Here is an 18,054-nt window from a genome sequence, read left to right on the forward strand (position 1 = left end):
CATAGTTTGTTCGGTAAACAAGATGAAAACGTGAAGAGCACAGTTAAAGGGGAGCTGCTACAACATGGAGACTCGCAAATTCAGCTTGATGTAATGATGCCCTACAATGAGGTGGTTATATGCACAAAGAGGCATTTAGATTTGAAAATGAGATCGCAACCTTGTGATCCTTGTGACCTATGTGAGCATTCACATGCCTTTAAACAAGAGATCAGTTAATGTTCCTCTTCCTAGAGTACAAAATGCATCATTATTTACTGCATGTAACTTTCCGTGTTCCCCAAGTTTGTTAAAGAAAATTCAACTATTTCACCTAGCAGTGATATTAGTCAAAGTGGAGATAAATTGGTGTTATGTGTGCCCACATGTGCATGTGGGTGCATGTGTGTGTGTGTGTGTGTGTGTGTGTGTGTGTGTGTGTGTGCATGTGTGTATATGTATGTATGTATGTTCGGGGTGCTTTGTGTGTGTGATGTATGAAAAAATAAACAACCATATTGTCCTTTAGGCTCATAACAATGTCTAATGATGGCAACACGGCGCTACTGTGTAAGTAGCCAATATATTACTGATACACTGACATAGAAGATACACAGCATAATCCAGTTTACTCTCGTAATTGGTGGCCCATGGTTACCTGTCACATGGAGGATGGCTTTGGAAGACAGAGTGCCACTAGAGTTTTGGGCTTGAGCCACATAGAGGCCAGCGTCTGCCTCACATACCTTTGGAATGAACACCGAATGCTTTGTGTCCTTGTGCAAAACCTGTAAGTGTCCATCTGCACACAGTTTCTGGCCCTTCTTGAACCTAAAGCAGAGAGTCAGTTTTAAGTCAGGGTCACCTTTTGATTCCATTATTCCCATGTTCTCACAGCTATTGCAGGTAGGCTCATCCCCTGCTGTGGTGCTCCCTAGCACCCCACTGTGGTGCTCCCTAGCCCCTCCCCTCCGCTGTGGTGCTCCCTAGCAACCCCACTGTGGTACTCCCTAGCACCCCCGCTGTGGTGCTCCCCAGCATTAGTAAGAAGTATCTAGCTATGGCAGACACCAGGGAGACTGTTTACCAGCCTGGAGCTGGAAAATTACCTTGATTGACTCAGATCATGTTTATGAAAGTTTCTGTGACAACATCTAACAGTTAAGATATCATAGACGAAAATACATACATCCAGTCATTCTTTAAAACACACATACAAAACAACAATGGCAACAACAAAATCCAAACACAGAACAATGAAATGCAGGCTGTCTGGTCACGCAAGGTCACCGTTTCCTCCTGGCAACAGTTAGCTCAAGTGTGAAGTGGCCCTTGAATGTCCAGCCCACTGCATCCTCTCTGCAGCTTTAAGCAGCACCAGGACTCCTGTTTGGCATAGGCATTGGAGCAATTCATTGGCCCTTTGTGTTAATTCACCAGAGCCTCCCAGCAGGACAAATGCAAAGTAAAAGAAGGGACTTGACACCACTCCTGCTGAAAGGAGCTCATTTTATTGGTGAATTAAATTCATTAGAAGACAATGACTTCTCATTATAAAATACATTTGTGTCATTACATCTTGACTATAAATGACCTATTTCTAAAATTTCTCTATGAGCATGAATACTTACCCAGATTGTCTTAGACAGTGACGAATTTCTCATATTCTGTATCTATTTATAAATATTTTCATACAAACACTGATGAGAAACCCAGGTCAGTTTTCTTTGTGTGTCTGGGATGTATGTATTTGTGTGGGCATGTGTGTATGTGCATGCAGGCATGTGTGTATGTATGTATGTATGTGTATGTATGCACATGTGTATGTATGTGTATGTATGCATATATGTATCAAGGCCAGATGCTGGTGTCTTCCTTTACTGTTCTGTATTTTATCCTCTGAGTCAGGGTCTCTGTACAGAACCCAAAGATCACTGATTCAGTTACCATCTCCCCACCCTAGCACTGAGATTACAGATGTCTGTCACCATATTGCAACTTTAATATGAAATCAGGTCCTCATTCTTGGTCCAGCTCCCAGAGTCAAAGTTTGTCCCCATCACCTAATTGATATTTTGGCATCTCCAGAGTGTCCTGGGGATGCACACTGCCGTGATAGCCCGTCAACTGTTCACTGGACAAAACTCTAGAACTGACAGCAAAGTGGTTTCATGTTTTTCAGTCTGCAAGCTCTCTAACAACACACGCAGCACAGCCCTTCGGTGCTGTGTGCTAGCCCTAATGGAGTTGTTTGTTTGCATGGGGAAATATAAGAAGTGCCTCAGACGACATCTTTCCTTGGGGTGAACTAATATTTAATTATGAAATAAATACCTGCTGAATTCATACATACAAAAGTTTTTATTCGTTAAAAAACATGCGACTGCAAATTTAACAAAACAAAAAAAAAGTGCTAATCTCTGCACTTTATGCAAGTGCAGTTTCTCATACTATTTGAGTGCCAAGGTTTTCTCCTAAATTCTTTTGGTGTCTGCTTCACAAGTCAAATACCACCAATGAGACATGCAAAACCGAAACAACTCTCAGGAAAATTCCTGATAAGTAAAATGCAGCACACATATCTTCGCCCATTGGCACAAACCTGCCGTACCCCCCCCCCCCAGTTTGCTCTCAAGCCAATTTGCTTGAATGAGAATTTTGTGAAGGTTTAGAAGTAAGCCCCACGGAGAAGAAAAGGCAACCATGTCTCTAGAGGGAGGCCATACTGTTTACAGCTCAAGTATTAGATCACTTTCCAAAAGAACCAACGAGCTTATTGTTAGGCACCTGGAGTAGCTATAAACGTATTACAATATTTCATACTGAACGTATTCATTTAAAGGAGCCGTAGCAAAACACACATCACAGAGGTGTCGGGAGGATGAAATGAGTGAAAGGGAAGAGAAAGAAACCTACGGTGTCATAGGCTTCTTAACTCCTAGAAGGTGCCAGGCTAAGAAGATGCCATTCCAGTGCAGAAGCAGGCAATAGGCTTGGCATTTCAAGACCCGAATATTAACAACGAGGAATGTTAAATGGGAAGAAAACCAAACAGAACCAACTTCCAGGGCTTCGGGGGGGGGGGGTCTGTTCAACCATTATTTTTAGATGATTACTGCCCCCTCCCGGGGCTTTTAAAAGATTTTAGTTAAACGGGAGTGGAGGTGGGCCATGGGATCAAATCATGCAGGGTTGAGTGTCCTGAGGGTTAGTCAGCCAGCCCTGACCCTCTAGGTTAGTCCACACAACATGAGATACTCTCTGCAGTTGCGTATCTCTGTCTATGGCTTGTCATTATAGGCTACCCACCATGTCAGTGTAGGTTCCGGGAATCCTGTCACTTCGACTTCCAAAGTCACCGGGGAACCTTCCACGACAGTTACATTGGACAGCAGCCTGGAGAAATGAGGCACCTGGCCAGCTAGGCTGACCACGCTGTTTTCTGCAGATGAGTTTTTCCTGCCTCCTTGGGGACCCACTTGCCTCTGATGGCTCCTGCTGGTGTCTGATTGAGAGCCGAGGCCAGGGGATACGTCAAGGGCAGCATGCAGCCTGTCTTGGGTTTTAGTGACATTAGAATCAGCATGCACTTCCTCCTGCGTGGCTAGCGAGCTCTCCTGAGCCTGGGAGCTTTGCGGTAAAGCTTTGTCGTGCACTTCACGGGGCATGCGCGCTGGACACTTCACATTGATGTGCAACTCCGTACTCCTCTCTACCGACCCTCTGGAGGTTAATAAGGACTCAGCTTTGAACTGTGGATAGGGCCTCTCAAAATGACTTGTAAATGTGTCTTTCTTATTATGGTGCCCATCAGTAAAAGCAACGGGTGGGGGAAGAACAGACTCCTGGGCCTTCGCTAGACCATCTGCCCCTGTATGCATCCTGTAGCCGCTGACGTGCAGGGTGAGGGCTGAAGAGCTGGCAAGTTCTTCTACCTCCATGTCTGATGGTGCCAGAGGGGACTCAGGGCTCACTGGCAGTGGAGGTAAAGAGATATCGTCAGATGAGATACACTCAGAGTCCTCTCCAGAGAGCATGTCTTCTGGAAGGATCAGACCCCGGGCACCACCCTCTTTGTCAGACGAGGACTGCCTCAAGTCCGTGGGAAGCTCGTCTTCTCTCGTTCCATAGATGGCTGACATGTCTGCTCCCTGCACCTGCCCCTTCAAAGGAGGAAAGACATGTTTTCATCAGTCGGGTACACGTCCTTCCCCAGCCCCCCATTAAAATGGCACCCAGAGTGAGATGAAAACCTAAGGGAAATGGTGTAAGAGGCCCTGAACCCCAAATGTCTACTGGGAACTGTCCCATGACCAGGACCAAAAACTATTCAAAGCGTCCTCAAGTGAATCCAAATACTACTCAATAGTCAAAGGTAGAATTCTCTCCCAACCAAATCCTTATTCAGTTTCTGTCTTTGCAGTTGTCTTAGGAGGGAGGTACTCCAAGTGTGTTTATCCACTAAGTGATTTCCTGAAAGCATAGTAAATTATGCCTTTGATGCTGAACAAGAGTCACCTACATCATCTCAGCAAGGAAAATAAGGTCTGTCTTAGGTAAATATTTTGAATCCATTTGCCTCTTGGTCTTTCTGCTTTTGTTATCAACGTGGAAATGGGCAGGTGGTCCTCCAAGTCATCTTAAAGTGTCACAACCACTAGTTTTAAAGCTCAGCGAGGTATGGTTTGCCAAATGTCTACACTTTTCCTTTATGAAGAAGGTACATACGTATTCACAGGTAGCGACTATCTTTTCTAATTTTCCCAGCATGGAATCATTGTTTCCGTAAGACATTTGAATTTTTCTGACAAGTTCTGGGAAGCCAGTTGAGAGACTCCGCTCTGATTTGCTGACCATGACCCTGTTCTAAATTTGTTTCCCATGCATCTTTCTCCGTTCTCTGCTTCCATGCAAATTCACTTTTATTACCACCTAAACGGTGTCGTTAGCTTTTAGGATGTTTTTTTTTTGGAAGGCATGTGATATGTATATGTTTATTTATGTGATATGTATATGTCTATGTAAGTGTGCATACTCACTGATGCGCAGATGTGTAGGGATGCCAGCCATCCACACTGGCTGTCTTCCTCCATTGTTATTGGTGTTTTATTTTATCTGATACTTGCAGGTTACTGATTATTCATTCAGACGTGTGTGTCACCAGCAAGCTTTACCGACCCTCCTGCCTGCCTCCATCTCCTCAGAGCTGGTGTCACAGGCACACAGTGATACCGAGCTCTTTACGGGGTACTGGGGCTCTGAAGTGGGTCCTCATGAGAGTGGCAGGTAGTTTTCTGACTGAGCCACTTCCCCAGCTTCCCACTCTTAGTCTTTTAATCTTCTATGTCCACCCTTCCTCTGAAGTCTCTGGCCACGTACATGCCCAGTGACAAACTGACTCTGAATTCATTACACACCCATTGCCCTGGTTCATATGTCTGGCAGAGACAGATGCCTTGGAAAACTAAGAAGAGTCAAGGGAGCGCTCCATTCCTCTGCTCTCTTTCTTTACCATGAGCTGCAGGTGCCTCTGCCAAGCTAACACCCGTTCCATGAGCCGATGAGAAGGACCAGGAGCTATCCTCTCAGCCTGGTAAACGCCACTGAACTGTCTAAGGGAGAGGAACTCCCCCCATTCTGTTGTTTATTAATCCTCCTGCACGCAGCCGGGTAGACAGAACAGGGAAGGGGCGTCCACAGCATTGCCACAAACAGCTCATGTTTATGCTGCGATTCCTAGGAAAGCCTCTTGGTTCTCCTGGAAGAGGAATTTTACTGAAACCCCAAAGGACCGGGCTACCTGCCTGCCTCTGGTATTAGTTTCTGTCATTTTGGAGGGGTAGCTATTGAACCCCTCTTTGTCTCAGTTTCTTCAATTCTAACATGAGATTTGATCGGATGATGGTTAAATCTCTCTGAGCACTAAATTCTAAACCTCCCAATGCTGGTGTCCAAATCCCTCATCAGCTCCCAAATGGTCCCAGGGCTTTCGGCAAGTTCTTTAATACTCTGTGCTGCCATTTAACCTTGGGAGGTTTTGGATATTGCTATGGCTTTAGCCTCAGCATCCAGCCCAGGGATAAAACACCAGCACTAATCTGTTGCTGGTGCTATGTGCATCACATTGATGTAATTGTTCAATGCCTTCTACCCCATCCGGGGTCAGGATGAATGAGAAGGACTTTACAATCTCTGGGAGGAAAGCTCCTGTCATAAATATCTTCTTATAATCATGCTGTAGAGCTGTGTTTTTCCAGCTCGAGTAATTTTCTCAGGAAGATTCACAGCATTTAAGGGAATCAGGACTGAGTGCAGTGTGATCCCAGGCTTCTACCTGGGGCTTCCTATAATTTGCCCATTGGAGGTTTTGGAGAATCATTACATCTGACCTATATGTAAGTAAGAGGGTACGTGTGATTGAGCTGCTAGAAGATGAAGCCTACGCTGCCCCTTCATTATGCTGTCTGCACCAACGACAGCCGCTTGGGTAGGAAACGATGCCAGCGAGACTCTTGGCAGTTATAATTGGGGACCTTCACTTGCATTCTAAAGGACTGATGATCTCGTGTGTCTTTTAATTTGCTTTGAAATAAAAGTCACTTGTCAGTGAGAATAAGTTGCATCTGTTTTATTTAAAGGCATCTGTTTCTTTTAATAAAAATAGATAAAAGCAAGATTAAAAAAACCTTTTTTACTAGGTATGAAAGATGAGTGTGGTTGCTTTAGCAGCAATGATTTTTGTTCTTGAGTCTTCATTAACTATGCCTAATATATAATGTAGGAAAATATGTAGGACTAAAAAAAATTCATGTTGTAACAAATCAAAAATTCATGGGTTTAAAATGTGGTATATTTAATACTATTCTCTATCATTTTATCCAGTTGTCTTTATACATATATAAGAGATGATATTGTTCTCCAGTGGGATACTGGTTATGCCCACTTTTTTTTTCCTGGTCCAGCTTGGGCAGACATCAGTGCTGTTGCTGTGAGCATCATCCAGGAAACAGCAGGGAGTGCTGCTCATTGCTGTTAGGAACAATGACACCATGAAACTCACAGGCAAATGGATGGAACTAGGAAAAAATCATCCTGAGTGAGGTAACCCAGACCCGGACAAACATGGCATGTACTTATAAATGGGTCTTGGCTGTAAAGTAAAGGATATTCAAGCCACGAGCCACAAACCCAGACAGGCTAAGTAACAAGGAGGGCTCACAGAAGGAGCACAAGGCAGTTACATATTTTATGATACCTAAGACCTTCACTCCCCCCTTTAGAAGTTCTTTCTCTGCGTAGAATGCCAGTAGGGTTGCAGGTGAGAAATCCTGACCTGGATAAGAAGTAATGACCGTTTTGACAGGAGATTGAAGCCAGACAGATGACTAAGGCTAGCCAGATTTTCTTCTACTTAGAGTGGACCCAGCTGTAAATGGCTCCAAATTGTACCACTCAAAAAGTAGCTTGCTTAATGGTATTGAGGCTGGCCAGAAGCTATATGATTACACCAAACTCTGACATAGATCCAATCTATGGAGTAAAGACCTGTGTGTGTGTGTGTGTGTGTGTGTGTGTGTGTGTGTGTGTAACTCTTTTATCATAGAAGTATATTTTGTTAATTTGAGGGCTGCTAGGAATTATGTTTGGTCTACTGTTCATCCAGGAGAACAAAATTAGAAACAAGCATATTGACAAAGAAAAAAAAATCAAGTATAACTGTAATTCAGCAGCTACAAATAAAGCATGTAGCCACAGGGAAAGCCCAGAAGGGTGTGGCCACTTCGGCAAGACTTTTAAAAGCATAATGCATTTGTATTCATGAGCATCTGTAGTCCCCTAGTTAGTTGCTTTAAGTTATGTGTATATGATAAAAGGTTTAAACATTTATTTAAATAGCATTTATATCTCAAGTGGATTCAGTGCCTTAGTATAAATGCTTAGAAATATCATGTGGAGTTAGCATCTAGGGGAAAATATGAAACCTGATTTTATGTAGTAATGGGTACTATAAAACAATTTTTAAAACTTCCCCTTTTGGTAATGCTCTAACAGGTAGTCAGACAAAACGAAGTAAGACTGACTATAAAAGGGCAAGTTAGCATGAGATGGGAGAGTAGATCTAGCCTAGGCTAACATGTCTGTGAAATGACCAGGTAAGGGTAGCTAGCATGGTAGGCATGAGAAAACTCTCATTGAGTTTATATTCAGAAACTCGATTTGATGGGTGAGACACAGTCTATTCTCTCTTTCTTTTTTTTTCAAACAAACAATGACAAATCTCAAAGGCAAAATGACATAGCTGAAGCTAAATACTTTCATTACCTCATTCCTTTCTTCAGTGAAGGTTGTCTGCTCATCCCTCCCTGGCTCCTTTAGCAGATCGGTGCAATTGTCATGGAAATCTTCTAAATTCGAATTCATCTTTGGAACTTCTCCCTGCTGTACAAAACAAGCTTAGTGAGAGTGAGAGCCAGAAAAATGGGAGGAAAAAAAATGCCATATGCTAAACACCCGGAAAAAAAAATAAGCCAACAGCAACTTTTCAGTAAATGCTTCCCACAAGAGGCCAATGTTCTCCCATCATGCTTAGAGCTCTTCTCTTGCTCAGCCCTTTGGTAAAGCTCATCGCCTGTAAAACCAACTGTTCAAAGACCCTGTAAAGAATGCAGTGACTGTTCCCGTAGGATGATCCTGCAAGTGCATTCCCTGGAGATGGGAATCACTGTGGAGGACAGGTTATGTCATTAGGAAGTGGAAGAGCTCAGTGAGGAAGAAATGATGAGTCACTGGAGGAGAGTAAAGAAGGGGGCCCAAGAATCCACACAAGCAAACTGGGAGACGATTGAAAAAAGGAAGGAAATGGAATGGTGGTGGGGAACACAGGCTGTCTCCTGTGGGTATTACCTGTTCCTGCATTTTATGGGGCCTCAGCTTTAGTCACAGAGGTAATGGGGCTTTGCACACTGACAGGGGGCAGCACAAGGTCCAAGTATTTGTGAAGAGGAATGGAGGCACAGGCGCCCTAAGTGATGGAGCACACGGTTTTTAAACGATGTTTTTATAGGACAAGATTGCCGTGTGTGCATCATGGATAGTATTAGATGTTATGGAAACAGGCACAGTCCCCAAAGTGCACATTACACTTGCCAGGAGCATTTGGGGAGAACCTACTGGGGAAATTCAGCTTTGAATCTCTACTCTAAAATGAAACTCGTTTGTGTTACTGGATGAGTCACTCAGCTCTAATACACCCTTGGAATCTAGGCCACAATGGCAGCTGTTGTGGAAAGAATTCTAGGTGTTAAATTAGATGTAACTACAAATTCCAGATCTGCTATCAGTGACTCTGAAGACTCAGGGACAACACTTCTAAACTCTCTGGACCCATATCTTCCTTCTGGAAGAAGGAAAACAACACTCCCAGAACATGCTTTTAATCTCTGTCCTTGGGAGGCAGACACACTTGGATCTCTGAGTTTTAGGTCAGCTTAGTCTACGTGGTGAGTTCTAAGACAGCCAAGGGTTATATAGTAAGACTCTGTCATAAACAAACAACACTGGAAACCAAAAATACCATACAAAGAAGGTATTATCTCCATTGAAAGGTTCCTTGGAAATCACTGGAGATGAGAAGTATGCAAGCCTTTTTTTTTTTAAAGCATCAAACTGATACACAAACAGCAAAGGATTCTTAGCACTATTTTATCCTGTTCAATTTGTGCATCTTCTTTTTAATAGCGCCCGTGTAAGAAGGGTTGTGGGTAAAGCAAGGGAGGACTAAGGAAGATCTGTGTAGAGAAGAGGATATTTCTATTTAACTTTGGATGACGGGTACGATTTTGATAACTAGAAGGTCCTGTGTTTGAAGTAAAAGTCTAGCAGTAGAAAGACTAAGAAAGGTGAATCAGGAACTTGCAATGGATGTAGAAGCAACAGAGAAGGTGAAAAATCTCAAAACCATAAAAGGGTTGGACACAAGCCCAGCGATATTTAGGAAGGGGAATCAAGCCAGATATAGAACCAAGGAACGTACACGTAAAGTAAGAGCATGTCTTATTGGAAATGCAAAACAGGAGCATAATCCTAACTGAAGGGAGTGTCCATGGCACAGGAAATGAGAGAGTGGGGGCGGATTACAGAAGCAGCTCCTCCAAGAAGAAGGGAGCGGCGGAAATGAAGGGCGGAAAGGAATAGCACTTGGAAAGACAAGGTTCCATTAAGCTGAAGGTGTACAGTGATATAAAGGAGGGTGATGTAGAAAATGGCCAGCAGTCAGGGAAAGGGGGGTGTTCAGCTTATACCTGTGTGTAATGGAGAAGCTGTGGGTGGGATGTTCAGAAAGATAATGTAAGATCGATGGCTTACTCACACCTTACTAGTGGTTTTGCAATTGTGAAATACTTACAAAAGGTCATTTTGCATATATATATATTAGAAACCATAGCATTTTAACTAAATTTTCAAATCCTCGCAGGAGAGTGTGTATGTCGATCATAGAAAATACAGCAAAGGAATGAAAAAAGCCAAGCACAAAGATGTTCACCGAAAAAAAAAAAAAAAAAAAGTTGAAAAACCTTGATGCTTAACGGAGGGAAATGGTAACTTGGTTACATAACTACTGAGTTAACATTCCTCTGGATTCTCTACATTAAGTCAGTGCTTGAGTTTATGACATGGAAAAAAATCATAAAACTCTGCCATGAAATATACAACTCTACCTGAACTGCAAGTTTCCTGATGGGCATGGACCTCAGCAATGACACACCCAATAGCATTGAACAGCTTCGAGGCCATGCCCAGGAACCACTGAGGCATCTAGTTATGGGGGTTAGAAAATCTAGTCTCATGGAGATTAAACAATTTACACAAGGTGTAACTCAAGGCTATCCCACAGCACCTGAGCTCTGGTGTAGAACCTATGCTCTGGGTGACATAGCTGTTACCCTAAACCAGCTCACCTCATTTGTAAGGGCAGCATCAGCTAAAACATTTCAGAGCATAACATTTTCCCTTTAGTTGGCCTTTGCCCATCATTCTTCCATAAGTATTTACCCTCTATTTACATATCATTTTATTTTAATTCCATGAAGGTCGTGATGGTTAGGTCAATTCTTCCATACTACTAAATGCTCAATAAAAACAATACCTGAATTTTAGAGTTATTTTCTTTGGTGCCATAATCTGGAGGAAGAAAGCTATCACATCTATTATTTATGAATATAAGTACAAGATTCCTTAATATAAACTTGGCTTTGGTTTTAACAGCACACACTTATCCTCTGGGATATGACCCACAGAAAAGCAAATGAGACACCTTGATTGTATTTAATCCTAACTCACAGCAACCTTTTTTCTCTGGACTGATGGGAAAGAAACAGGATTAATTATCACAAACCGGATAGTTATGTTAGAATGCTGTGGAACAAATGTGCATATTGTGTCTCTTGAGAATTCCTAGTAGAACATTCTGGTACCAGTAGACATTTGATTAACACATTTTTATTTATATCACTTGATGATGCATATTCTAGAAAGAAGAAATTACCATCAGCTTTTCTTTAAGTTCCACGAGAGACCCACATAATTCAGTAATAGATTCAAGAATCTCCTTGTGTCTTGTGACAATCTTCTCCGCATATTTCTGCCCCTCTTCCAAACCTGGGAAGGAGTAAAGATAAACCTGTATGTAAAGAGAATTCTTAACAAGAGAATAGAAAAAAAAAAGGATGCTAATTCATCTCCTAAGTGTCTTTTGTAAGTGATGGTGGATAGTCATCTCCTAGTTAACACACACATAGAACAGAAATCAATAAATGCAGGCATTTTTAAAAGCCAAGTATTTAGATAGATTTGGATATGGGGTTGTGGGGTAGGGAGAGATGAAGGTGAGACATGGCCTTAAAGTCACTGTATATTCTTCATTTTCTAAATTCTGGGATTATAGGTCCAGCTTGTGGTTTGGTTAGGAAATATCAATGCCGAAGGCTTGGTCCTCAATGCTATGTTCCCCCGAGGTGGGACTTTTGGAAAGGATCCTGCAACCTTTGGCTGAATCAATGGGTTCATTTGTTGATCGGTTAGTAATTGAATTGACTATTGGGAGGTAGTAAATTCTGTGGGAAGTGCAGAGGATCAGAGGAAAGGGGCTGCCCGGGATATGCCTTTGAATAAATATCTTGTGCCTAGGCTTCTCTCTATCACTCCCCGTTTTCAGTCTGACAGAGGCAATTACTATTGCAATTTCCTCTTGCCAAGTATGTCTAGGTTTGTGGTAAATTGATAAAAACTAACTATGACAGGCCCCCAATTCAATCAATATCACCAGTAACAGAAGATAAAAATCATATATATATAACAAAAGATAAGTATTTGCAGTGTGGTGACTTTTAGGCCTAGATCATGTCTCTTGGCTGTAGAAACTGTATCCTCTTTTTTTAAACATAAACAATGCAAATACACATAAAGGGGACAGTAGCCCCTCACCACTAATGTTCGAGGTAAATTGACCTGTATTAAAAGCTTGGATTCTGACTGGTCAGATGGCTGAGCACTGAGATCGACATGGTGTTGTGAGAGAATTGCTTCCCAAAGGTTGTCCTCTGACCTCTATATGACCACTGGAGCATCTATCTCTCTACCCCACACAAAATAAATGAAAAATCTAAGTGTTCAGGGTTCAGTAATGCTTTAGTTGTCTACATGACTTCATTTCATATTCCCAGAGTAATTGTGTAATGCAGTTGGAAAGATGGGTAATTTCTTGGTCTGTTAAGAGATCTCAGTGAATTAAGGTGCTTGCGGCCAAACCTAGTGACCTGAGTTCAATTCCCAGGATTCACATGGTGGAAGGAAAGCGCTAACCCTGCAATTTGTCCTCTAAATGGTCTGTGTAGTCTACACACACACACACACACACACACACACACACACACAAACAGGTGTAAAATTAATAAAATAATTTAAAAGGTATGTAGATTCCATAGTAAATGTATAAAACGTCATAGAATTCATATTTTCAATCATAGTAGTCAATTATTCCTATTGAGCCCTTTGTATACACCATGATGCCCAAGTCAGCAGGCAAAGTTTTATGTCTCATACAGATTACATTCTAATGGGAGTGATCCAAACAACAACTAACTAATGCACACACCAGTTAGTGATTAGAGCCAGAATTACCCAACAGACAGGCCATAGAACTCTGCTAAGCATGGAAGATTGTGACTTTTATAGGGCCTTTGTAAGTACTTATCATGCCTTGACATTGAACAGACACTGTATGCACGGAAAAAAGACAATGGAGTGTCTATACTACCATGTATAAAATAGAGACAGACATCATGGTGCTAGTGATGCCCTTCCAACCTCCTCTTAGAGCGTTTACATAACAGCGAGAGAGAAAGACATCTGTTTCTTCTCATTAGCTTTTCAGCTAATATTTTAGTGTTTGTGTATTGTCACTATGTTTCCTTTGGGAAAGAATAGGCAATTTATTCTCAAGGGTTGCCTATTAGGCAGGGCAGTGCATCTTGCTAAGCATTTTGCATCTATCAGGGAGTAGGACTACATACTATAGACTCAATGTCTGCCTGGAGTAGCTCTGGGTAGCCAGAGGATGCTTTCTGGTCCCTGGGGATCCCCCTTCATCTCACAGAAGTCCTATGATAGAATCCATGGAACTGCTGTCTCAGCATTGTTGCCACCAAGGAACTTTTATGAAGAAGTATCTTCTACTCTCTCCTCATCATGGAGAACAAGAAAGCAGCCAGGAGGTAACAGAGTTCTCCCGTGTGTTTGCAAGTGAGAGAAAGATGAGGGAGAGTTCTCTAGTCATTTCTCAAATCCACAAATTAAATTTCATGGGAACAAGAGGATGGAAACCCTTGAGGGGAGCTTTGTACCAGGATCCCAGAATCTTCTCATGCTCACAGAATCACTGAGGGGACATTATACTCTGTGTCTATAGAGTGTGGTTCTGAGGATAGAAAGGATGAACCACAAAGTGGATAGGGAAGGAGGACTGATACCAGACAGTTTAAAATCAGGCTACATCTCCTGCTGTGGGAAGAACAGTAGGGAAGCTATTCCCCACTGTTTACTTTTGCTGGATGTAGAGCAGATCCTGAGCCTTTTCTCAGCCTAGGTGGGATAGTGAGGGCTCTTATCTGTTTCCTGCTGGATCAGGTTCAGAATGGATTCATTTATTGGCAAATCACTATCACAGGAATGCTCAGAATGCTCACCATATAAGCGCTGAGCAAGGTTGATGACCTCCTGGATCCTTTCTTCTTGCTGGGGCACTGAGGGTGTAATAAACTTATTGAACTGGCTGTGGAGGATGTCCACAGCTTCTCTTGTTTGGCACTCCATGGAATACTTTCCAACTCTCACAACAGTGGCACTCGCATCTTCATACCAAAAGTTACACTATATTCACATGGAAGAAAACAGAGTAGGGATGTGTTCTTCTACATTCTTCACACTGGCCAAGAATGCTTCAGGTTTTGATTTTCTCAAATTTTACATTCATATAGTCTTTAAACTTTCCAAGCCGTGTTAAAGAACATATCAGCACACAGTCATATATATTTTCACATATACCAGGGAACACATTTTAAAAGCACAATTAAAGAAATACAAGAAAATTTAGAAGGCAAAAGTATGGAAATAGCTTTGATTCTCTTGCCTTCCTAGATCTGTCTAAAATATAGTTCTAAATACAATGTTGTATACATTTAAGAGCAAGCAGCAAAATTATTTGCTCACTAGAAAGAATAAAAACATTGGGAGATAATACTCAAAATTTAGTATAATCAACAAACACTGCTAGATATCCACAAAGAAAAATTTTCTTAGTAATATTCTAATGATATATTTTCTTTTAAGAATGAAATTTAGATATGGATCAAGGAATTACCATCCAAAGAATAGAATTCTACCTTCATGAAATAAACCTAGTCATTATTCTGAACCACAGTGGAGATATGAAGCAATTTTTCTCTAAAAAGAAGTAATTGTGACAGGAGGAAGGTTTGCCCCAGGCCAGAGGCATTTGTGCTGGGTAAAAAAAAAATTGCAAAACAGGACTCTGTGAAAAGCTAGCATTAAGTAAGTGCCAAGAAGCTTCAGGAAACCTGTACATCATGTTTCACAGAATAGTCAGATCATTCATAATGTGGTGTTAAGCCCAAACACTCAACTGTATTAACTGTAAAGAAAGATAGTTTGTATGTCAGAATAATAGGCAACAAAGAACACGCAAGACTCTCAGGTGTTGTTTCTCTGATATAAAATATGAGGCAATGACCTGACCTTGTCAAACATCATGTATTTCAGGTGGACTACCACTGTCTCCTTTGCAGTAACTAAGGTTACATCACCAGTGACGCAGCACCTGAGATATCCCAGTCTCAGGTTATTCTGAAATGATTTCAAATGTTGTAAAATTAAATATGCTGCTTGAACACTGTGACAGATTTCTAGCAGTGTTGTACTCTCAGGGGTTAGACAGTTTGAATAGAGGTTATGAAGAAATGGAAACTCTTACGACTCTGGGAGAAGGAGTAAATTAACCAAAGCTTTCTCAAAAGCCACTGGACAGTGCAGAAAAACAAAACCCCTATGCCATCTTATCGCCTTGGGCCTGACAGTTTAACTTCAGAGAATTGCCTTAAATCAATAACAAAGAGGAGCATGACCAGGGCTGTTGTGACAACAGTAACTAACACAGCACTTACTGTTTAAAAGAAGCAAGATTTTTGTTTCTGAAATAGTGTCTTACTACAGAGGCTAAACTGTGATCTTGCAACCTCCCCTCTGCCTCCAGCTGCTGGGACTACTCTACACCATGCTAAGAACAAAGCATTTTCAGAAGTAATGTTATAGCAAGAATGGAATCACAACAGCAAGAAGAAAATACCTCTTCTATTACTTCCTGGAGATGCTCGGTCAGGTCCAAATTCATCTTGTAATCTGTTACAACTTTGTCAAAGTCTTCGATGTGTTTTTTCAAATCCTCCATGGCCTCCAAAAGGATGTTAGCTTTATTACTTTGATAACTTAAGAACGAATCTGATATCTTATCGTTAACTTTTCCCACTTTCTTCCTTAAAGCCTGTAAGTGGGGGATAAAGGTATTTAACAGGAAATTGTATTTTATTTATGATGCTAGTGGCAAAGCAGAGTAACCTGGGAAAACTTGCTGCCTCCACCATTCTGATGTCTTAAAATTATAATCACTATAAATGCACTTTGAAAAGAATACGGTTTCTCCAAGCTATTTTATTCAGTCAGTATTTGTAAATAAAAAAGCCTACATAAGCTAGATCACGTATAAGTAATGTATATATGTATATGTGTGTATAGTAGTTATCAGGATCTCTGGAATCTATGGTAGACACTCTGCGGATGTGGGAACAAGGACAGAAACAGGGTTGGGGTATGAGGGAGACATGTGTGCACACATATGAACACGATAAGAAGCCTGGCAGAAACTATTCCCTGCTAACTCAGCACATACATCTCAACATGCATCACTGGTGCTAGGTTACGGTGATGGGGCCAGAAGCTCTGATGTGTGGCTGTAGCTAGAGACGCAACCACACATGCCGGTGGTCAATGGTTCGATGCAAGGGTCAAGAATGTTTTTTAGAATGAACTATGAGCATTTATAGAGATAGTTCTCACATGGTTTAAATAATATACAAGATTTACATGCACCAAAATATAATATGGTACCCCCAGAGTATACACATTTCTTCTGTTTTTGTGTGTCAGCAAGAAATTTGAAAAGTGGATAAGCTAGAAAGCTCTCAGAATGGTAGGTGATAAAAACTGTTCTCTGGGTAGAATGCTGCCTTGGATTACTTTATGTGCCCCTTCCTGTTCATCTGGTTAAAAGCAGCATAACATGACTGGATGCCAAATAAATAACCAAAACCTTTCCAGGAAAGCCAACTCTGAATTATAGAGAATAAATTTTTAAGTGAAATGAGATAAATCATCATTTCCTACAAGAAGTCAAATTTTTACAAAATTAGAAAACTACTCTCATCATGTCAGTTCTGCAAAATAGCCATGCCCGTCTGCATTAATTTACACTAGTTATAGTCATTACACATGTGCATGCATACACAGGCATGTGAGCGTGAGTGTACACAACAGCACACACATATATACACACACAAACATACACACATATATATACAGACACATATATACACACACAAACATACACACACATGTATATACACACATACATATATACACACAAACACACATACACACACATATATACACACACAAACACACATACACACACAAACACACACACACACATATATATATATACACACACATATACACACGCAAATATACACACACACATATATATACACACACATATATACACACACACAAACATACACACACAAACATACACACACAAACATACACACACATTTACACACACAAACATACATACCTCCCATACACACACACACACACACATATATATATATTATATATATATATACACACACACACACACAAACACACACACTACTTTCTCATTACCTGAATTTTTTCAGCATATGTATCCACTTGTTGGATTTGATATTGAAGAGTCTTTAAGTTTCGAGATTTCTCATTTTTCTTGGAGTAATTAAACTTCAGATTGTTGAATTTCTTTTTTATATCTTTGAATGACTCTTTGAGCTATAGTTTAAGAAAAATAAAATTATAATCCTCTTAAACTTAGAAAGCCAATATTCATTTGTATGAATCAAAATAGCTAAACATTTTCAAATTCATAATCTTAAAAATGGGTTCAGAATAATCTCAGTCAAAACCAAATCTTTATATAAACATTCACCCTTCAATGAGAGTAATTTCTGGTGTCTGATTTTTAATTGAGCCCAGTTACAAACTACCTCAGTGGTTGCTAAACAAGAAAGTGTCTAACATCTTGAACACAAAGCTTTGTGTTTGTATCTTTGGTATAAATGCTGATACCATTCTATTTTGGGCATTGTTGCAGATCTTCCCCGATCATAGGACTCTCTCACAGTCAGTATG

At 41.0% G+C, this 18,054-nt stretch overlaps 1 protein-coding gene across 1 annotated transcript in view; it reads right to left on the reverse strand.

Moving 5' to 3' along the window:
• Nucleotides 1-542: 542 nt before the first annotated feature.
• CCDC141 (coiled-coil domain containing 141) overlaps nucleotides 543-18,054 on the reverse strand; it is a gene marked incomplete at both ends in the record, with an annotated part of 162,870 nt that continues 145,358 nt past the window's right edge. Inside the window, 7 exons of the mRNA XM_080928184.1 lie at nucleotides 543-810; nucleotides 3,289-4,142; nucleotides 8,302-8,418; nucleotides 11,525-11,637; nucleotides 14,223-14,406; nucleotides 15,899-16,093; nucleotides 17,554-17,694. Of these exons, the coding sequence (XP_080784310.1) occupies nucleotides 543-810; nucleotides 3,289-4,142; nucleotides 8,302-8,418; nucleotides 11,525-11,637; nucleotides 14,223-14,406; nucleotides 15,899-16,093; nucleotides 17,554-17,694 (1,872 nt within the window). The remainder of the gene's footprint in view (nucleotides 811-3,288; nucleotides 4,143-8,301; nucleotides 8,419-11,524; nucleotides 11,638-14,222; nucleotides 14,407-15,898; nucleotides 16,094-17,553; nucleotides 17,695-18,054) is intronic.

This window comes from Micromys minutus (genome assembly GCF_963924665.1).
Source record: "Micromys minutus genome assembly, chromosome: 13".
NCBI classification, from domain to species: domain Eukaryota; kingdom Metazoa; phylum Chordata; class Mammalia; order Rodentia; family Muridae; genus Micromys; species Micromys minutus.